We start from the raw sequence: 23,863 nt of genomic DNA on the forward strand, positions 1-23,863 counted from the left end.
GCCCATGTGGATGGATGGACAGCCATTGAACCCAAAGGCCCAGAGATCAACATGATTTTCGTGTTGATCTATGTGGGGCCATGAATGTACACGTGGCGAGTCCCCAGTGGGCAGGCTCATTGGATAATGATGGAAGGGGGAAAAGATGATTGCAGGTAACATGGGGGTTCTTGAAGTTGGGGAGACAACAAATTAGGTGTCAATTCTCATCATTGGTGGATAGATGATGACTCATATATATACATACATATGTGCATATGTATGTATATATATCCATTCCATTGCCATTGCACCTATTATGTTGTTTGTTGTTTTCATATATATATATATATATATGTAATTAAATTAATAAAAGTTGAAGAGGACAAAGACAGAGTGGCCATTCTTTGGGGTGTGCCTAGTAATGTCAAGTCCCTTCTGTGTTTTTCCATTATTTTTCCCTTACAATTATATAAAATATTATTTTATGTATTTATATCTTATCTTCCAAACTAGACTTGATATTTTCCTTTTGTTCTATTTAATGTCATTCCCCATCTCCTTGTGTTTTCTTATTTTTATTTACACACACACAGAGCATTGTGTGTCTTTATCCGTGCATAGGGGTGGGGTGGGTAGTGAGTGTTCACTATAAGATTGATAATTGGATTCTTTCTGTTCCAATTTGCGAGAGGTTTCTGTTGATAATATTCAGCTTTGTAATATTCAGCTTTCTGTTGATGTATTTGATAGTAGAATATTTTAATAGCAAGGCCTATTACAAATTTAGGAAATCAATCGGGTGTGTTTCTTTTGATGGAATTTTAAAAAATTTTATTTGAGTTTGATATTAAAAAAGATATAATGAAATGTTTTGTGAAAAAAAAAATATATATATTTTTTAAATATAAATATTATTTAAATAGTAAAATTTTGATATTTGAGTGTAAAGAAACACACTACACTAGTAAAATATGTCATTTAGATGCATAATGGAAAGAGTATAATTTTATTAGAATTGTCTAATTATTTATTGTGTTGTAAAATTATTGACCCGAAATGTGGTGTGAAATTTCCGTTGACAGCAACCCTTATTCAGTTATTGGTCTTGTTCTTGGAAAAACAACAATCAGTTTTATGTCCCCTGTTTGTTGTGGGGTGGGTTTTTTTTTTTTTTTAATTTAATATTTTTATCTATTATGTTGAAATGAGTTATTATTAATTATTTCATTGGATTATATCTATTTGAATATTATTAGATTTGTTCCTCATGAAAAAAGCAGTTCTGAATTGGATTGGGACTTGGATAGCTACTTTGATATTTGCTTTCCAACTTCATAATATAAAGTCTGAATACAAAAGGAGATTTCATATCACTTTTATGATATTGCCAAACCACTTCAAATTTTGAGTTTTAAATTTTATTTTAAAATTTAATTTTATTATACCTAAAATAAACTTATCTATCTTTTTATTATTGTTACTTATTTATTTACAATATTCTAAAAGTATAGGGTTTGTTTGTTCAAATATATTATATCTAATTCCTAATATATATATATAATATATGTTTTAAAATTTCATAAAAAAATAATATTTAACATAAAATATTATATTTCATATTTTCAATATAATCCTTTATCTCTCACATAAAAAAATACTTTAAATTAAAACACTAAACAAACAAACCAATATATACATATCTTCTAAAATATTTTAAAATACAAAATAAAAGTAAAATGGAAAAAAAAATATAAAAGGATATAATCTAGTAAATTATGTAAAAATGTCAAATTATAAAATAAAAAATAAAAAATTGTGAAGGATATAATAATACTCCCTCCGTCCTCATTGAAAAGTTACCATTTTTTATTTTCGTCTGTTCCAAAACAAGACTATCATTTCTTAATTTAGTAACTGTACTACCTACCTAACATGATAAATACTCTTTCAACTTACAATATATTACACAAATGTCATTACTTTTATATTACACAAATGTCATTACTTTTATATTATACCATACTAATAGGAGTATTTTTGTCATTTTCACTACAATCTAATATAATACTAATATTAAAAAATCTACGTGTAAAAAGCAAATGTCACATTTCTAATGGGACGGAGGGAGTATTATATTTTCTAAAATCTTAAATCTAATACTCCCTCCATCCCAAATAAGGTGCAACATTTGCTTTTGGCACGAGTTTTTAGGTGGATAGTATTAAGTAAAATAATTTAGAAATTAGGTGATGTGATAAAGAGAAAAATATATATTTTATTTTTTTATTTAGATGATGTGAGGGTATAAAGTGTGGGTTAGAGATTAAGTATAATTAATTATTTACTATTTTAAAAATATTGCATTATGTTTGGGACATACCAAAAAAAAAAAATGTAAAAATATGTTACCGGGTGTTGGAGAGAGTATTAAACACCTACATTTAAAAGAAACAATTTTCTTATAATATTTTAAACTTTCAAAATGGGCGTTGGAGAGAGTATTAAAAAACTACATTTAAAAGAAATAATTTTCTTATAATATTTTAAACTTTCAAAATTCAAATATAATAAGATGTATCAAAACACACCCTCGAAGTCTGAAGATCGGCTTAAAAAGACGTTGGTGGAGATCATATTATGTTATCAAATATCAACTGCCAAATTATAATTTAAAAATAAGATAAAATAAAATTATTTTTATTTATTTAATGTTTTTTAATTAATTAAGGTTTAATGTATGCAATTAAGACATATGCACGTATAATCACGATCTCTTAAAAAATGTCTGTTGCAGAGTAGCATTAATTGCATGAATGAATTTATTTGACTTGTATTGATGCTTCTATCAGATTCACTTCCCATTCCTACAAGTATAACGATAGAATTAATATTAATTTTTATTTAAATTATTAATATGTCATTTAATATACAATTATTATATATATAAAATTAAAAATCAAATATATCAAAATCTTTTTCATAATTTTATAATATATATTTTTTTTAATTTATTATAAAATTCGAATATTTTTTTTCAATTGAGACAGAAAAAATACTTATTAAATACAATAATTTGATAATTAAGTAATATAATAAAAAATATGTATTTATTTGTTTTATTTGATTGATATGATAAAATAAAATATAATATATATTTAATAGAGAATTAATTATTAACTTTTTGAAAATATTGCAGCTTATATGTGATATCTAAAAAGAAAAAAATATTACTCCTTCCGTCGTACAAAGGTGTGCTTATTTGACCGGACATAAATTTTAATAAAAGTGAGTAATATAGTTATTTTTTCTTGTATAGTAAAAAAAATACAAAATTGTAATAATTTTTTACTTAAAAATAAAACGAGAATATTTTTCAATAACAAAAAAAAAAAAAAAATGTGAACATAAATTTAAATGAACGAGGAAATATAAAATATGTGACAAAGGAAATACAAATTAAGAGTAGTATACATTGTATAATAATCTAAATTTAAATGTCAAGTTTAGTTTCTTATTAATTTAGCAAAATGAAATTTCAATATTTAATTATTATTTTTAATTCAACACATATTTTTTATAATTATTCTTACCTTTATTATATATTTTTTCATCGTCTTCAACTATTAATTAAATTTTAAAAAATAGTTAAAATCATATTTTTATTTTTTAATAAAAATATTTATTTTTCTTAAATTTTATATAAGATCCAAATTAACTATTTTTATGGGAGTAGATGAATAATCAAATTCTATATCTAAAAAGATATATAGTAGTATATTGCATACTTAAACATATATATATATATATTAATAAATAATAATATTTTATTAATTAATAAAAATATCTAAAATGATATTAATAAAAATATCTAAAATGATTTTGGTATTTGCTTTTTGCCTTAGAAGTAAAACAAATAAAATATACTTCATTCTTCGTCCCACAATAAAGTTGTCATTGATTTTTTGTGTATTAATATTTGATTATTAATTATGATATCAATACATAGTACAAATCAACAAAATAATACAAAAATATGTTTAGTAGTCTCTTATAATACATATGCAATGATATTTGTCGAATAAATCATTCAAATAATAAGGATATTTTTAATGTTAAGTACAATGACGCAAAAACTAAATGAAAACGTTCTTGCGGGACGGATGGAGTTTATATATATATATATATATTAGAGGTATTTTAATATTTAGATATAGTTATTTTTTATCATAAAAATAGATACTATTAGATGAACAAACCAATATCTCCACCAATAACAATGGAAACTTTCATAAATTTATCAATTTAATTGTGTTTTAACTATATAATATCCAAATTATTATTATTACTACATGAGGGGCCATCCAAATAATGAGGTTCTGGATATATATTCTAAAATTTGATACTATTAGTGATTTTTTTAAAAAATATATTGAGTATTTATTTTTTCTTGAGATACCAACTATTTAAATTTTTATTATTTTAATTTTAATTTTTTTATAAAAAAATATCTATTTAAGAGACTTTAATTAGTTATTGAACTTGCACAATCAAAGATGGGATCACGTGTTTGTTGCACGTGACCGTGTGGTCAGCGTCAGGTTACAGCTGGATTCTAGCTGGCTGCCTGGTGAGATTATTTTTTAATTTAATAAATAAGTGTATTTCTTCTCATTGCTAAGCCAAGTTTAAGTATTTTTTAAAAATTAATAAATATTAACTAAACAGTACCATTAATTAAACAAGCTTCAGCTGCAAATAAAGGGTGTGAAAAAATGAATTAAATAAACAGTGATGAGAATATGCCTTGAATTGAGAATCTTCACACATTTGATTTGGTGTCACAGGAAAAGGACAAAAATGTTTTCTTAAAAATAAAATAAAATTATTGATTAAAAGCATCACGGAGACCAGCTCTTTAGTCAATCCACACCGTTCATCTGGGGACTCCAATCTATCAACGATCCAGATTTGGACTGTATGTGAACTCCCAGGACTTAACAGAAATACCCACAGCCAAACTAAACGACGTCGTTAGACTGACTGGTAACTAACGTGCGCCAAGTGCCAGGCAACATCACAGCACCATGGATGCCGCACACGTGCCGGTAGATCAGGCGTGGGTCGCCGGTCCGGTCTAAGAGTCGGTTCGGCCCGGATCTCCTAAACCGGATCGCCTTAAAATTAAACGCTTTAGACAGTACATTTATACGGTATAAATGTACGTATAAATACCGCAATTATTAATTATGGTCTTTCCATTCGTATACGGATTTGCTCCCGCGCGTGTGTGTACGTCTCTGATCCATCCATTGACGCTGCTATAATTGTATTGCCTTTTTTGGTGCTTTTTCGAATTTCCTTGCGGTAAGTTGCAATTGCAAGTGGCTTTTGTGGAAGCATACCTACGGATCCTCGGTTGTTTCTGCAAGTTTTCAAGGCGGAGGTATAAAACCCCCTGATTTTATTTTTTCGCTTTTGCATTATTTTTTCAGATTCGGTTTTTGTTTTGTTTTGGGTTTTCTATTTTTCCCCCATGCTGCAATTATTGGATATGGAGTCGCTATTTTGTGTGTGGATATAATTGCATTTGTTTGCCAGAAATTATTGGGTGTATATAAATCGTTAGCGGATGCATTTTTGGTAATATTTGTGTTTCTGCCGATTTCGTTTGTGTGCTGTTCTGATTTTTTTCTTTTTATGTTTGAAAGTTGGTTTCGAGTTTGTAGCATTGAGCATCTGTGGCTAAGTTGAAGGTACCGTACTCTTTCTGTGAAGAATTAAGGTTTTCTTTATTGGAAGCCTTGATTGGGATTTTTATTTCCATTTTGCGGTGGTGAATTGTTGGGTCATTTCTATCTGTTCTAGAGGAATCTGTGTTTTGGAATTCTGTACTAGCATCACTAGATTTTAGATTGAGGAATCTTGTCTCCTTTATTTGGAGTACGACTTTGCATACATTTGTATGAAATAAGTTCTGATTCGTTTTCGAGAAGCTTCGCTTGCGATTTTTTTTTTTAGGTGAAATAGTTGTGGATGCCATGTTTTGAAGGGAAATTTGACGTTAGATATTTTGTGTTTGAAGAGAACTTGGTAGATTGAATATGAACAAATTGGTATAACGAACACAAGTAAACAAACCTTTCATTTCCAATTTGGGTAATTTTGGAATTAAGGATTATTAGATTAATGGAATTATGTATGTGCAGCTTCTGTAGATCAAGAGAGGATTACAAGTTCCTTATTCAGCAAAGATGGATTCGAACACGAAGAAATACAAAGTATTGCAATCAAATTCAGCCGATTCCAATGGATTGGCTCTGCCTCAGACGGCTTTCCCGGATGAAGTATTGGAGAAAGTCCTCTCACTGATAGACTCACACAAGGACAAGAGCTCGGTCTCTCTCGTGTGCAAAGATTGGTACAACGCTGAGAGATGGACAAGATCTAGTATCTTTATAGGAAATTGCTATTCAGTGTCTCCTGAAATTGTGGCTCGTAGATTTTCAAAAATTAAGAGTGTCAGAATGAAAGGAAGGCCAAGGTTTTCTGATTTCAATATGATTCCTCGTGATTGGGGTGCTAATATACACCCGTGGTTAGTCATGTTTGCCAAGGTTTACCCTTCTCTGGAGGAGCTGAGGCTCAAGAGGATGACTGTCAATGATGAGAGCTTGGAGCTCTTAGCCGAATCATTTCCAAGTTTCAAAGCTTTGTCTTTGTCTAGCTGTGATGGTTTCACCGAAGAAGGGCTTAAAGCCATTACAAAGCGCTGCAGGTAAAAGTCTTCTTCCGGAGCTTGCGAAATTAATAATTATATGTTTTAATTTTATTAGAGTAAGCTACTGTTAAATTTTTATCATATAATTGTTTCATCACCCCTTGATTGCATTGATGGGCCTCCACGAGAATTTCTAGAATTGTTGAATAAACAAGCCTAAGAGCATTACTTGGAAGCATTTTATTAGAGTAAGCTACTGTTTAATTTTTATCTACTTATCTTAATTTCTGATTGTGAATTGAACTACTTGTATTTGACTCTGCTTTATTGAGATCAGTAGTTTAGCTAAACTGGGCATAGAAATTTTAAATCTGCATGTTAACAAAAAGAATGCGATGCCTTCTTTTGTGTGTAATTAGATTTGTCGAAAGGTGTCTTCAGCTGTGGGGAAAAACTAAAGTTGGGGAGGGGGTTGCATGTGGCTTAGTCCCTCCACCCCTTGTTTGTGTGTGCTCAGTTTTATTGCTTTTAGGTACAATCGAAAATTTCAGTGGGAATATGAGTGCTTCTACTTTATGTTTCTCTTTTTAAGCTTTATGTTTTTTTCATGACATGTTATTACTTGGCATTTAATGGATACGATGTTCTCGATGTCATACTTGGCCGCATATCTCTGCATTCATTCGCTGTGGAAAAACGTATTCGATTGAATGCCTAGTGATCTGTTATCTGTTTGCTTGGACTCACCTTACTGAATTTTAATGTCGAGACATATTTCTTGCATTGAAGCATCACTCAGGAGTTAGAAATAAGTCAAATAAAACATTATATATTAACTGCACTGCGTACATGGTTTTAGGAACTTGACTGAGCTCGAAATACAAGACAGCGTTACAATGGATGTGGGCGGGGGTTGGTTGAATTGCTTCCCGGACAACTTTACCTCACTAGAAGTACTAAATTTCAGCAGCCTTAGCTGCGAGGTGAGCTTCGATGCCCTCGAGAGGCTCGTGAGTCGGTGCAGATCAATGAGGGTTCTCAAGGTCAACGAAAGCATTACTACGGACCAAATGCAGCGCCTTCTCGTGCACGCTCCTAATTTAACCGAGCTCGGAACCGGCTCCTTCCTGCAAGAACTCACTCCCCGTCAATACCTGGACGCTGAAAAAGCATTCAGTAATTGTAAGAGACTCCGAGTTCTTTCCGGATTATGGGACGCCGCTTCCCCGGATCTCCCTGTTATTTACGGGGCTTGTGCTGGCCTGACATTCTTGAACTTGAGCGATGCAGTTCTTCAAAGCGGCGAGCTCGCAAAGCTCCTCGCTCAGTGCCCGAATTTACGACGCCTTTGGGTAAGTCCTTACTTATGAAGCGTTGATAGACTTTATGAGAAGTTGTATTGGTAATAAATATCCGTTTGCTATAAATAGGTAATTGATTCCGTCGAAGACAAGGGGCTCGAGGTTATCGGATCGAGCTGTCCCTTGCTCGAAGAGCTCCGAGTCTTCCCGATCGACCCTTACGATCAGCATCACCACCACGGCGTGACCGAGCTGGGATTTCTTGCCGTATCTCGCGGGTGCCCGAAACTCCGATATGTCCTCTACTTCTGCCGGAGGATGACCAATGCTGCGGTCGCAACGATCGTCCAGAACTGCCCGGATATCACCCACTTCCGTCTCTGCATTATGATCCCGCACGAGCCCGATTATCTTACGAAGGAGCCCATGGACGAGGGCTTTGGCGCTGTGGTCAAAACTTGCACGAAACTTCAGAGGCTTTCGGTTTCGGGGCTTCTGACGGATAAGACGTTCGAGTATATTGGTAAGTACGGGAAGCGTGTAGAAACTCTGTCGGTGGCGTTCGCGGGGACGAGCGATCGGGGGATGCAGTATGTTCTCAGGGGTTGTCCGAAGCTGAGGAAGCTGGAGATTCGGGATTGCCCGTTCGGGAACACGGCGCTGCTTTCGGGGATTGATAAGTATGAGAACATGCGGTCGCTGTGGATGTCGACGTGCCATGTGACGATGAAGGGTTGCGCGCTTCTTGCGACGAAGAACCCGAGATTGAACGTGGAAGTGATCAGAGACGAGGGTGACGAAGACGAGGTACAGGCGGATCGGGTTTACGTCTACCGGTCGGTGGCTGGGCCGAGACGCGACGCTCCTCCTTTTGTTCTAACGTTTTGATCCGTTTTTCGGTATTTTATCGAGTGTTATGACTGACTTGACTGACTGACAAAAATGGTGGTTGGAGGGTGGCTCTGTAGTTTGGACTGTTTGGAGATTCTTTTTCTTGGTTAGTGATGTTGTAATAAGAGGTGGTTTAATAAGGAAGGGAGAGGAATTCGAGTTTTTTTTATGATTTATGGTATATTTTACTAATTTTTAGTATTTATTTTTGGAGTATTGTTGGAATTTGGATGTAACGGGAATAAATTAGTGTAGTGTGACAGACGATTCATTTGATCATCCGTTTTTAAATATTGCTTTCATTATTTTATTTTTATTTCAAATATTATAATTATTCGTCTCTAATGAATTGATCATACTGTACCAAACTAAAATTTTGGGGTGATGGATACACTTGTTGGCCCCAGTGTTAGAACTAAACTAAAATTTTCAATATTTCAAATCCAAATTAAAATTCAAACTCCAACTTATATTTTCAATATATTTTGTTGGGCCAAATATTAGAAATAAACTCTTCTGGGCCGAAGACTAAGTGAATTCAAACGAACGTAAGTATACATATTGAATGAATCTGAATTTTTTTAATTTTTTTTTTCCATAAAGTAAATAAATACATACGTATATATATTTCTCCAATCAGATTGAAACAGAGGAAATGTTATTTAATTTTTTATTTTACAATTTCCAATAAATGGAGGGATTAATTATTACAGACAAGGACGTGCTAAGAATAAGGAATTTTCTTCCATTCATAAATTATGGTGATTGCTACCATTCACAGTATGCTCCAGAACTGTTGTTTGTTTGTATTTTATCATTTGAAATGTAGAATAAATAGTACAGATAAATACTTACTCCGTCCTACCACAATTCACACTATTTTTATTTTTGTTTGTCCTGTAACAATTGATACTTTTCTATTTTTGGTAAAAATGATTAAACCAAAATACATTTAACAAATATAAATCAACTTAATTAACTATATAACATACAACATCATAAATGACGTAGGACTCACTCAAAACCCCTTTATTTCTGCCTCTTTCCTCAAAAAAAAGTAAATATTTTTATCTATATTTAAAACTACATATCTTTTATAAAATTAATTTATGTTAATTATAAATAAACAAAAATATTTTTTTATTTACTTGTATTATAGAAGATTTTATTTTCTGCAAAATGTTATACATATTGCATATATTTTTTAATTGCTATATAATTTTTAAATATTTAAACATATATTTAATTTTTTTTAATCGTATATATTAAATTTATTTTAAAAATATAAATATTATTAATTATACAAAAAATAATATAATAATATATAACTAATTATTATTAACTAATTAAACATTCTTACCTTAAATACCGTGTCCCTGATCAAATGGTTCAGTTCGTGTGGGACGGAGGGAGTAGTATTTAAAATAAATTAAATTTAATGTAAAACTCTTAGTATCGTATATTGTGAATTTAATAGTATTTCAAATTAAAAATAAATATTAAATACTCTTACATATTTATTTTTTAAAAAATGATTGCAAGTATGGAAATAGTAAATATATATATATATATATATTGAAACACAACCAAACACGTAAAAGATATGCTATAGCAACAGGATATAATTAGATTTGGAAAATTACCACAAATAATAATAATAATAATAATGTCTTCATTTAAATTATCTAACAGATTCTTTATTTAATATATCATATGAAAATAATTTTTAATGTATAAAATATATGTAGTTTCTTTTCAAAAATAAAAAAATAAAAAAATCAAACTTTAGAAAACATCTATACACGACAAGCACATCATAATCTTTTTTTCTTGAAAATAAATAAATGAATGATGGCCATGGGAATACATTTCTTAGGCTTAAAGGCTTGAGAAAGACAGGTCAGGTCATCTTCTCCATGCAATAAGTAGATTTTAGGGATTGTTACATTTTATACATTATAAAATATTTTAATATGATATATTAAATAAAGAATATGTTCGATAATTTAAATAAAGAAATTATATTTATTAATTACATAATTTAAAAATAAGAATAAAGACATTATTATTTATGTCAATTATTTTCATGTACTTATGAAATTAGTTTGAGATTATTATTTTAAGCCTTCAATACATTTTTCTTCTCACATTGGTTTTATTTTTAAGTAATTATGTTCTTTAAAAATATAACCAATGGATTTTAATTAAAAATAATTTTCTGGGTATATATCTTAGTTGTCGCTGTCATCTAATTGATTCATTATTAAGGCAAGTAATTAATTAATGATATAACAATTTATTATGTCAATTCACATGCATGCATCAAATTTAAATAATTATAAATTTTCTAATTATGCTAGTATTTCTTTATCTACCAACTGTTTTGGTTATTAATTCTTTTTTTTTTCTTCTACATTTATAATTATTCAGCATGCTATAAAGTGACGTGGGAATTCGCAGTCGCTACTGAAAGTACTTTATATAAAAATAAACTTATTCAAATCCACATTATTCATTCTAGGATAACACATCTATAAATTATCATTATTTATCAGGTATGATTTTTAATAAAATATATTGATTTTTTAAAAAATATTATTTAAATGAAAAACCCCAATTTCATTTTTTTTAAAAAGAAAGACCATTTTATTTTTTATTTTTTTAAAAAATATATTTCATTTAATATACTGGTATTTTTATTAAAAATCACGTATAGTCCCCCAACAACTATTATACTAGTATTTAAATATATCATATAGAGGCTATGTTCATATTAGTTCTGTTTACTAGTAATTAATTTGATTTCATTATATTTTTTAAAAATGCAATATTTTGTCTCACAATATATTATTTTCAAACTATTATACAAACTAAAATCAAAATATAAAATTAAACCCCAAATAAATTCACAAGCTAAAGTTTATATATTTATATATTTTCAATTATACAAATTTATGTTTGTTTGTTTGGTTTTAAACAAATTGCATATCCATTCTATCGTTTTCATTGTGGTCCCTTCCCTATTTCTATTTTCAATATAACCCTTGACGTGAACATCTTATAATACATGCGTCGTTCATCTAATAATACATGTTATTTTTTTTTTTTAAATAATTATATTTATAAACATTAAAATAATCTTCTTCTAATAAAACTGCAATGATAAAGATTCGAAGACAAGGGAGAATACATCCAAAAATTAAATTAAATTGAATTAAATTAAATCAAAGCTGTCTAAAAAATCCCAAATGTCTTTTGTATGTGTGTGTGAATATATATGTATGTGGTTTATGTATGCATGTGTATACAAAATTTAATAATTTCAAATTCAAACCATCTTTTTTTCGAAATGAACAAAACCGCCTTTTTACAAATTAGATAAGATTATTATGATCAGTATAATATTATTTAAGAAAAAAAAAAAAAAGATATGCACATGCTCGCAACGGTCTAAAATTACACTACAAATTTGCTGCGTCTGCATATGTTAAAAAAAAAAAAAAAAAAAAACAATATTTTATTACAACATATAGTGTAGATAACGGCTGGAATTCAAGATAGTCAACCCTGAGGATATTATAGTATTAATATTATTATACAATAGTTGACTTTTTCATTCTAGTTTATAGTTTATCCGGTATGGTATGGGATGGATGATTCATAAGAGTAACAAATTTAAAAAGTGAAATCATTCTTGAATTTAAAAATAATTCAAAATATTGTATACATGTTGAATTACATTAAAATGTAACATTGCTTTACTTTCAAATAATAATAGTAATTATTTGATTCTAATTTATTTTTAAAAATTTGACAGTCAAATGAAATAGAGAATAGTACTACTATTATAATTATATACTAGTTTTTAAATCATGTAACAATATATGTTAAATTTAAATTATTAGTACATTGAATGACTTAAAAGGTGTTGTTAATAATTAATTAAACTATTTTGGGACAATAGTTTTATTTTTTAGCATTGTATATTCAAAATGCCTTTATGTAGATATGGATTGCTAGAGTTTGAATTCTTTGTGGTAAGAAATATACGCTTTTACGCCCATAATATATTTTCCAAAAAAAATATTATAAACAAAAATTGAAATAACTTAGGGTTGATCTTTTAATGCATTTTTATATCTAAATTGACATAGAATGGTTTGTTATTTTTGAAAAATATATATATATATATATATTACATATATTTATTATTTTATACTATTATATAGATAATTATTTTTGCTTCACATCAAAAAATATTTTACAAAACAAATACAGTGCACTTGTGTGCATTCATTAATTAATTTTCTGTGACTTCAATGAATTCCAAAACAATTCGATTTTAATTGAAAATTAAAGAAAAAATTGTGTGGCTAAATTATTAACCCTCTCTGTCTTGATTCAAATAATTAAAATATGTATTTAAGAAAATTGCATTAATTAACCTAACCATAATAATTACTAATATGAAGGGGCGTCGCTATCGTACGCACGGTGCAGGTGTGAATGGTGCAACGTTCCAAAGTTTGGATATAGATAGGCAGGTGGGTCCCACTGACAGCCTAAAGTCTTCTATGCGGCCAAAAGCCAGTTGGTCGGCCCTACTACTTCCGGTCAAGGCTCAAGTCAAGCCCCTCGTGTTTGAAAATTTGGGCGCTCCTCAGCCGTCGATGCGATATCAGTTTAAAAGATGATCTTACAAGACCAGGGACTTCCGACGCCAGATAGATCCACGCCGTTCATTGCTTGGGATGATGGAGAGGATTCATCTGGTGTTGGAAGTCCATGAAACTGCAATCAATCACTACAAATTTACACACTACGTTTTGATTCTTCACTTTATTCTCAAATTACATTTACATATTTAATGTTATGATACAATTCAACATAAACAAAATAATAATAATAATATATATATATTTTTTTGATAAATTTGTCATTTTGCTAGTACATGAGTTTCATTTATATCAAGAATTTGTTCAATTTTGTATGAACATTAATTTTTTTTACCATAATACAAAATGGATAAATTTAGATGGCATGGATGAAATGACGAAATATATATATATTCTTATTATTATTATCTATATTTTATTTATAAAAAATAAATGTTTAGAATTAAATAAACAAGCTGTTGATTAAACGCTGTTATGGTCTCACAACTCAGCGCTGAAGTGAAAGCGTGGTTTTAGAAGCACGTTTCTAAAAGCGTTCCTTCGCCTGACTGCCGACGTTTATGTTTTAACCAATCGATTACGTCATATACACATAGGTAAACCCGCTTGCTGACGCAGCAATCAATATCCATGATCCATCCATTTTATCTGTTCAATTTACTCACAGTTGTTACCTGTTTTGGTTTAACCAATCTATGATTGAAGTTTCTTTACATGAAATGCTGACGTGTATGGCTGGACTTTTCCCTCCTCAAAATTCAACAGTTGACTCAAATCTAACCGTTCATCTTGAATTGATGAAATCCACCATTTTCTGCATCCAACGGCTACTCTCCGGTCTCCACTTGTTTCGTTAACTCCACCCAAGTTTGGTCACAACCCCTTACTTATTTCATTTTTATTATTTGTTGTTGTTTAGGAAGCACAAACAGAGAGCTAAATGGATTTTATTTAATCACTTCAATGTTCATAATCCAAGTATAATTATGTTGTTCATTTAGACTTATGTGCGACTTTTAAGATCTTTTTTGTCACATATAAATGTTATTTTATACTAACTAGAATAATAAAATAAATATATTATTTGTAAGTACTTGAAACAAATTTGAGATGACCTTTCATTGTGTTTAAGAAGGACTAACTTTGCTTACAAATATTTGGCAGTATTCATTAGAAAATTAAATGAATATTTTAAAATATATGCTATTTATTAATATTGGTTTGTTAATATGTTTGGTAATATTTGGAATCTTTCTTTCCTTAATGAAAATTTTGCAGTCTCTCATTGTAGATGGACGTAAAAATATATATCTTTCACTATGCAAATAGTGCATCTTGAATTTTTCATATTATTTTAGATAAAAAATTATTATGTCAATACAAAATAATAATAATAATAATAATAATAATTACAACAATAAGAAATGTTAAATATAATTTCCAAGAATACAGATAAAGGTTTGTTAATGAAGCAGCCCATGTCTATGGGTAATGTAGCACACACACTACACTAGTGGGTTTATTTTGACAGCTAAGCTAAGGCCGTGTTTGGATGGGACAAAATTGAAGTCAACATTTCTCTATATATACATTTGTCTATGCATACAAACCTGCGCCCATTTTTTATAATCCATTTTCACTAGTTATTAGTTTCTCACGTTTTTGACTTAAAAAGCTTTCTTCTCCACACTCGTGCTCGACCGAAACCAGCAATGGCCGGCGGTGGTTTTGGCCCTGGTCCCGGCGACGGGAGGGAATATCCCGGCAACCTGACGCCGTACGTCATGGTTACCTGCGTGATCGCCGCCATGGGAGGTCTGATCTTCGGCTACGACATCGGAATTTCAGGTAGGAGCAGAAGGATTTGGCTGAAATTGGGAAATTAATTAGGTTAAAATTTGGGGGAAATGGTTTTAATTTGGGGATCTGTTTCTGTTTCTGTTCAGGTGGAGTGACGGAGATGGACACATTCCAGAGAGAGTTCTTCCCGTCGGTGTTCAGAAAGCAGAAAGCCGACGACACGACGAATCAGTACTGCAAATTTGACAGCGAAACGCTGACTCTGTTCACGTCGTCGCTGTATCTGGCGGCGCTGCTGTCGTCGCTGGTGGCGTCGACGGTGACGCGGAAGCTGGGGCGGAAGCTGTCGATGATGCTCGGCGGAGTGCTGTTTTGCGCCGGAGCTTTGATCAATGCCTTCGCTAAGGCGGTTTGGATGCTCATAGTCGGCCGTATCTTTCTCGGTTTTGGAATTGGGTTCGCCAATCAGGTTCCATTTTCATTTATTAATTTGTGTTTTTTTAGATATATATATATATATATTTGGATTTAGATTCAAGATATTCGCATGTTTTTGTTTTGTATTGGATATATTCAGTCCAGTTGTTATGGTTTGTTTTTCTTTCAAGTTGTTGGTGCCGACAACAATGGCATGTTCTGAAATTTGGCATGCCGTTTTCTTGGGAGCATCCGGGAGCGCAGCACCACACCATTGGTTGCGTAAAATGAGTGGTGTGGATTTGCTTCGGAATCTGGATTATTTGGACCAGGATCTCCCATTGTCTTTCTTTTTTTTTTTTTTGGTTAATACTAATATGATTTTTATTAGTACAATCTTATTTCTGTGAAAATTCTTTTAGTGCAATTTTGTAGAGTAGCTCAGATCTGAATAGTGACTACAATTCGACAGAAGCCTCGTTTTTTGAAATAATAGGTTTTTGTTATGATATTTTTCATGAAAAATTATTATTTTTTTATTCTGGTCATGGGTGCAATTGATTAATTGCTCTTCTTAGCTGTAACCATCATACTTGCTCAAATATTGTAGTAATACTTATATTCAATGATCAGCCTGTAAAAAAGACAGCTTGATTATAATAGTATATATATTTATATGTGATTATGTGTGTGCTTAACCTAAATATTGTCGTAACTTGTCTTAATTATTCAAGATATCTATCCATCCTTTTCAAACTATATATATAAATAAAATAAACACGAATCCTAATAATGAATGCTATTCTTTTTCTTAGGGCGTGACGTTTTTGTATGCTTCTTTTTCCCCACTAACGTTTACTCCAAACACAATGGGGTTGACTTCAAACAAACATATCTTGATATCACAATTTCCCTCTACTAATATTTAATTAATTATAAAACTATTCCTAATATTTTCCTTGATGTAATAAAACTGATTGATTTCATCTGATATTGTTCTTACAGTCCGTACCACTATACTTATCAGAGATGGCTCCGTACAAATACAGAGGCGCCCTTAACATCGGCTTCCAACTGTCAATAACGGTCGGAATCTTAGCCGCCGAGGTCCTGAACTACTTCTTCGCCAAAATTGACGGCAGCTTAGGCTGGCGGCTCAGCCTCGGCGGCGCTATGGTCCCCGCCATCATCATCACCATCGGATCACTCGTCCTCCCGGAGACTCCGAACTCCATGATCGAGCGCGGTAAGAACGACGAGGCCAAGAGCAAGCTCATCCGAATCCGAGGAATCGCCAACGTGGACGACGAATTCAACGACATGGTCGCCGCCAGCGAGGCGTCGAGACAAGTCGAGCACCCGTGGAGGAACCTCCTCCAGCGGAAGTACCGCCCCCACCTCACGATGGCCATCGCCATTCCGTTCTTTCAACAGCTCACCGGCATCAACGTCATCATGTTCTACGCGCCGGTCCTTTTTAAGACAATCGGTTTTGGGAGCGACTCCGCGCTGATGTCATCGGTGATCACCGGCGGTGTCAATGTCTTGGCAACCGTCGTTTCTATTTACGGCGTCGATAAGTGGGGGAGACGGTTTCTTTTCCTCGAGGGCGGCATCCAAATGCTCATATGCCAGGTTAAATTGAAACTTTTGACGCTATTCATTTTTCCACGTTTATTACATTCTCGGACGAGCTCGAGGTTTGACTCTTTTATGTTTACACTTGAAACAGATCGTCGTGTCGATATGCATAGCAGTGAAGTTTGGGGTGGACGGTGATCCGGGCCATCTGCCCAAATGGTATTATTGAAATATTTTAAATATTTATATAAATCTTTTATTTTGATGATTAATAAATTGAAATATTTTTGAGTTATTTATAATTTATTTCTAATAGGTACGCGGTCGTCGTGGTGCTTTTCATATGCATTTACGTGTCGGGATTTGCGTGGTCATGGGGTCCGTTGGGGTGGCTCGTTCCGAGCGAGATATTCCCGTTGGAGATAAGGTCGGCGGCGCAGAGCATCAACGTTTCGGTGAACATGCTGTTCACGTTCATCGTGGCGCAAGTGTTCTTGAAAATGTTGTGCCATTTGAAGTTCGGGCTGTTCTTGTTCTTCGGGTTCTTCGTGCTCGTGATGACGGTGTTCGTGTTCTTCTTCTTGCCGGAGACGAAGAATGTCCCGATAGAGGAGATGGCGGTTGTCTGGAAGGAGCATTGGTTCTGGTCGAGGTTTATGTCTGAAGTCGAGTATCCGAATCGTGCCAATGGGAATGGATCCATCCAAATGAAGAAGAAGAATGAGAAAGTATGACCAAATTAAAATGTTGTCACACGTACAAACCCAGCTGCAATTATGATTGATTAGTTGGATTTTAATGTTTATTTTGGTGATGATGGTAAAGAAGATCGAACGAAAAAGAAGAAAATCAAATGTTAATGTGTGTATTGTCTCTTTTTTTTAAGCAGTGGATATAATATTGAATCTGTTGTCACAAATTATAATTAATGATCGAATAACAAACAGATAACATAAATAAGATACATATTTTACGTGATTTACCAACAACGTGTTGATTATTTACGGGCAGAAACGAAAAAAATTTTTTATTGACGACGATAATGTTATATATTACAAATTATGTATCTCTAATTCTATTCAATTAAACTAAGAGATATATTAGACGGACTCGGCCCAATATGAACTCAAAAAGCACAATATTGTATACCATTGGGCAAGGGTCACTCTGCGCCCCCGGACCCAAGCAAGGGGGATTTCGCCCCCTTTGATCCCCCGATTCATTGTCTGACCGGACAACAAAATCCTCTTAAAACTCAACAAAGTGACAAATTAGATTAAAAATATATAAAAATAATCTATTGCCGAAACACTTGGGTATGATTCTTTTTAATTTATATTATTTTTTTATATATAAAATATTACTTAAATTAAACTTTAGAACTTTCAAACCCAATTAAAACAAAAAAAAAAAAGTGAGATTTGGAAGTTAATAAAATGTAAAGAAGGACAACCTTAACATTCACTACTTGCTCAAAAGTGGGAATCGAATTCACATGTAACCTTTTTATTATTGTGTGTGATAGAAATAAATTAATGAAAAGGGTAGTGACACATCATCCATTCCATCCGTTGCACATATCTTTTGTGAAGTAAAAATGAATGGATAAGCTATATATATATATATATATATATATAACATACCTAAAGATTATTTAATACTTCTAAAAGTAACTTACATCATATAAATTTGGTCACGGCCTCTAAAATGAGGTGGCAATTATTTGGATATGGATTAACTTGAGATCACTACAATATAGGCAGAGTGGGAGTGATTCTCGTCACGGAAAATATTGCCTTAACCCTCCAAGAATCACGTGACAGACCACCTAAGTTTGATGGAATTAAGGTTGTCTATGTGGATTGGATTGGATTGGATTGGATTGAATAGGATAAGATGGAGATTTGGATAAGCTCTTCGTAAAATTGTGGGTGTGGAAATGAAAATTCATTATTATTATTTTTAAAAAGTATAATTAATTAATTAACTATTAAATTGTTCCTTCAGTATTGTACAATGCTTTGGATATCAGCAAATTAAAACAATGCTCCAGCCCCACTTTTTTTTTTGCTTATATTTATTTCTTAAAGAAGGTGAAATGTGATGACTTTATTCTGAAGCAAAAATGGTGGGTTGTATGTGCTCATTACAAAAACACCCAAAGGTCAGTTCATAATTTCTTTATTGGATTGAGTAGGCCATGGAACTAACAAACTTTAATAAATACGGACAAGGAAAAGTTGTAAGAGAGTGGGTTAGTAGTTGGTTCTAATCCGAATCAAATCCTTTTTCCCAATTTGATGCTTTTTTGTAAGAATTGATTCTAAAGCAAAATTTAATTTGATGCTAGTTTCTGTTATGAATTTTATACAATATACAATATAGGAATATACAATACACTATATATAAAAAAAAATAATACAAATATACTATATTAACAAACAACCCACAATATAAAAATAAATTTTACAAGATAAAAAAATAGACAACATCATAAATGATGTTTAAATTATATTACAACAATACAATATACTCCCATGTAACATATGATATAATTAAATTTAACACAAAGATATATTCATACAATACACCCACATACTTTTACATAAGATACCTACAAGTCAATTTTAAATAAAAATATATTGTCTATCTATTTCATATAAATATCTATATATTAACATGATTTTACTAATTCTATTCACTAAGTTGTCAAATTTATGTTTTCCATAAAGTGGATCAGCCCAAGTATAAGTTTGGGCCTATAAATAAGCCCATATACGGAATTCCCATGTTATATTTGTGCTCAACCCAGTCTATTTAAACTTTTCAAAAGGCCCTTGGCCCATTGTTGCAAAACTGGCCCACTGTCATCACACCCACCCGACCCGGCTCAATTTCAATATATATATAGAAAATGGAAGCGGTGTGGGTTTGGTTCCTTTCATACATTCATTCAATTTGGACCCCAACAGCTCAAATACATCACTGTCCGGAGGGACTCCTCAGCCCGTTTCAACTTCAAGTTTGATTTATCAATGGTAGAAAACGACATCCTCGGAGAAGACGACGACGACGACGACGACGCCATGTTCGAATCCTTGAAGGATTTCTCCAACCTCGACCTCGACGACTGCTCTTTGCTGCCACTCTGCATCGCCCGCAGGTACACAAACACACCACCTCTCCCACTCATATACAGATATTATTATCAAACCAAAATCCACCTTAACAAATTCGAAATTCCAGCAACGAATTTCAAATAAGAGAAGTGCAAATATATATATATATTTATATTGGTGAGTGTCGACAAAAATGGCCGCGGTTTTAGGGTTTTGTTGATGGATTTGGGGAAAACTGGAGGTACAAAACAACCGGCTGCGCCTGTGGGAGGGGTGACAATCTGTGGGCTTAATATGACCTACGCCGGTTGGGATTACCCACACCTGCCGGTTGTTTGGGAGCATCATAAATTGGGCCTTCATTAGGCCCATCTAATAGTTATTTTAAAAAATCCACTTTTTATTTTATTATTGAGAGGGATTAAATAATATATGGAACCCGATTGCATCACATATAGTATTGAATTAAATTTTAAAAAAAAATTGAATTGAAAATGGGATTGGTGGGCAAATAAATTGTAATGTGGACATAATGGTACTGTGATTTGTGAAGGAGTGTGCGTGCAAGATTACACTTTATGGCTGCAATTCAAGATTGGTCAAATTTGATGAACAGTTTCCTACTTCCATTTATAGCATATTTTTGACCAAAATTCCTACTGCAGCAGCAGAGTAATTAATTGGAATAAATAAATAAATAAAAGGTGGATAAGAAATCAAGCACACACGTTCATACCCAAGTTCAACATATTTTATTTTTATTTTTTAAAAATATATATATATATATATAATACAAATCAAACACATCTATTTAAGAATAATTGGCCATTGACGTATTTATTGTATTATGCATATATATATAATTAATAATATTTTAAATTTTACTTATATATATTTTTTGATTATAAAGAGAAGAAATATTTGAAATTAGTAGTGTACTCATTTAATAATCCGGTAGTTAAGTATACATGGGTGTAAACGCGTGTCCTAATAGTACTGAATTTGGTAAGAGAAAACCATTAATTAATTAAATAATTAATGTTATAGTACGCATATAATAAGAACTTATTTAATGAGCATCCTCCAATCATTTCGCTGTTTTATTTAAATGGTTTTTGCGTAGAAAACTATTAAGGCTGTGTTTGTCGTTTTTTCGTTATATTTTTAAATTTTATAATTTTTTTTATAAATAGAAATTAAGTGTATTGTTTTTGATATTTTCTAGAAAAATTATTACCCCTTATACATAGATATAGATAATATTTGCTATTATGCTACGTTGCATGTATATAATTAATTAATGTGATAGAATTACCAAAACTTTGTGAGTGTATTTATTTTTGTTTCGTATTTTTCAAATAAAAATAGCTGTTATTAGATATTACTACAATGTTTTTTTTACATGAAAGTAAAATAATAAATAGCAAAAAAGAAAATTAAATTAAAAAAATAAAGGTTATGCATCAAATAATAAATACAATGTTTATATATCTTAATATAATACTACAAAACAATATATACTATTATTAATTTAAGGCTATTTAATTTATAAATTGCTAGTGGTGTACAACTTCTTTTTTTATTCAAAATATATATTTCAAAATGTGCAATGGTTATTCACTTTGGCATAATGTACGAACATATTTAGTATATTCGATTATTGGATATTATTTAATGAATGTGTTATGAAATTGAAATATATATTCGACCTCAGCAGAAGTGATAAGTGTGTGTTTGGATGTGGGATAGTATTTTAATCTCACTATTCATCTAAAACTATTAACCTAATTTTTAAATTATATACAAATTTAATTTTCATTTAAAACATCATATTAAACTTTTCTTTCTATCACATTAATTAACTTTTAATTTTTTTTTTTTTTACCTATTTCAAGTTTTTACAATCTTCAACCTCTAAGTCGAGTTGATTGGGAATAGTAAAATTTTAAATAATTTGGTATTATATAATTAGTGTTGATGTTATATTTGTAATACAATATGATAACAAAAAATTAAAAATAAGCCTTTAATGAGAAAAGGCCACTACCAAACACAAACTTGTCTTCCAAAATTTTAGGACATGAATACATGATCACAAAATTGCCTTAACAACCCCAATTGCTGTCTTGATTTAAATAATTTAATTACACACTTAGGTCGTCGTGGTCATTTATTTATTTATTTTAATTGTTGAATTGATTAGGACGGGTTATTTATTTATAATTTTCAATGATGTATATATTTAAATTGGATTTTATTTTTTATTTTTTATTTAAAAAAAAAACACAATGCTGACATTAATTAAGTAATAGATTAATGGTTTTTAATTTAATTAAATTAACAAGTAGCTAGGCAAGAATAGGATATAGCCAAAGCTCATCATTGACATTTTGATTGAAATAAAGATTCCATGCAATAATCTATAATCTGGATACCAATTCCAAATTTTATTGGAGCAAATGGCTTTTAAAGAAGTCAATAAGATTGAATTCTGTAAAGTCTGAATAGCCAAAAAATCAAGGTTATAAATTGTCCAGACATAGCAAATTCTAATTAAAATGTATATATCGACAGTGTGAGCATCGACTTTGCCTATAGCCATACATATATCAAATGAAAGCTACTTTATATATATATATTATGGTGTGAAATTAAATTGCTGTACCTCACTTTTCACAGTTGACTATATATATATATATTGGGGCAAACTATAAATAAATAAACCTTCTAAATTTGAAGGATAAATAATGCTCCAATAATAATAATAGAGCTCCAAATTAATTTATTAACTTGCTGTGTTTATAAAATCTCAATGCGTACTAAGTCACTTATTATAAAGTAAAACAAAAAAACATATGAATTTAATAGTTTAATTAAAAGTAATACATAATCTTTTAATTAAAAAATTTGTATCATAATCATCTTTTTCATTGTCTTATATTTCTGACCGAATGGGTTCGTCTCATTTCTCATGTTTTGCAAAAGTCATTAGGGATAAACTATATATATTAATTGTAATTCTTCCATGTTTTAGGAAAATCGCCTTTCTGTAACAATATGTTTACGGCATATTTTGATTTGATTCTTAATTATTTTAAATATTCAAGTTTTTTTATATACTAATGAAGGCGTGTAGATATCTCGTGTTTAAGTTTACAATCGGATCATCCATTTTATGCGTGTGGTTTATTTTATTTTTTTCAAACTAAAGCATGTGAAATTCTATTTAGCTAAAATTTCGAGGAATTAAAAAAATAAAATAAAATATTTATTACATGTGAACGGTAAACCCTCACCAAAAAATCAGAAGAGGTTAAAAAAAACATATACAAAATAGCGCTACTAATGTACAATCCGATTCATGGTCCAGGACTTGAG

At 30.9% G+C, this 23,863-nt stretch overlaps 2 protein-coding genes across 5 annotated transcripts; both read left to right on the forward strand.

Moving 5' to 3' along the window:
• Window positions 1-5,250: 5,250 nt before the first annotated feature.
• LOC127254695 (protein TRANSPORT INHIBITOR RESPONSE 1-like) lies at window positions 5,251-9,202 on the forward strand. Of its 4 annotated transcripts, XM_051279941.1 has the most exons (5): window positions 5,251-5,425; window positions 5,691-5,735; window positions 6,189-6,757; window positions 7,560-8,052; window positions 8,131-9,202. In XM_051279941.1, the coding sequence occupies exons 3-5, from the start codon at window positions 6,234-6,236 to the stop codon at window positions 8,887-8,889; spliced, it is 1,776 nt and encodes a 591-aa protein (XP_051135898.1). In that variant the 5' UTR covers window positions 5,251-5,425; window positions 5,691-5,735; window positions 6,189-6,233; the 3' UTR covers window positions 8,890-9,202. The 4 variants fall into 4 exon arrangements, with proteins under 4 accessions (XP_051135898.1, XP_051135897.1, XP_051135896.1 ...); XM_051279940.1 differs by lacking the exon at window positions 5,691-5,735 and having other exon boundaries at window positions 5,252-5,425; XM_051279939.1 differs by lacking the exon at window positions 5,251-5,425 and having other exon boundaries at window positions 5,466-5,735.
• Window positions 9,203-15,167: 5,965 nt separating this feature from the next.
• On the forward strand, window positions 15,168-18,271 carry LOC127254274 (sugar carrier protein C). The gene is made up of 5 exons (XM_051279299.1): window positions 15,168-15,416; window positions 15,515-15,837; window positions 16,791-17,420; window positions 17,518-17,585; window positions 17,683-18,271. Exons 1-5 carry the CDS (start codon window positions 15,281-15,283, stop codon window positions 18,098-18,100), a joined length of 1,575 nt encoding a protein of 524 aa, XP_051135256.1. The 5' UTR covers window positions 15,168-15,280; the 3' UTR covers window positions 18,101-18,271.
• The last annotated feature ends 5,592 nt before the right edge of the window (window positions 18,272-23,863 follow it).

Source organism: Andrographis paniculata, unplaced genomic scaffold (assembly GCF_009805555.1).
Source record: "Andrographis paniculata isolate CXL003 unplaced genomic scaffold, ASM980555v1 Contig52END, whole genome shotgun sequence".
Lineage (NCBI taxonomy): Eukaryota > Viridiplantae > Streptophyta > Magnoliopsida > Lamiales > Acanthaceae > Andrographis > Andrographis paniculata.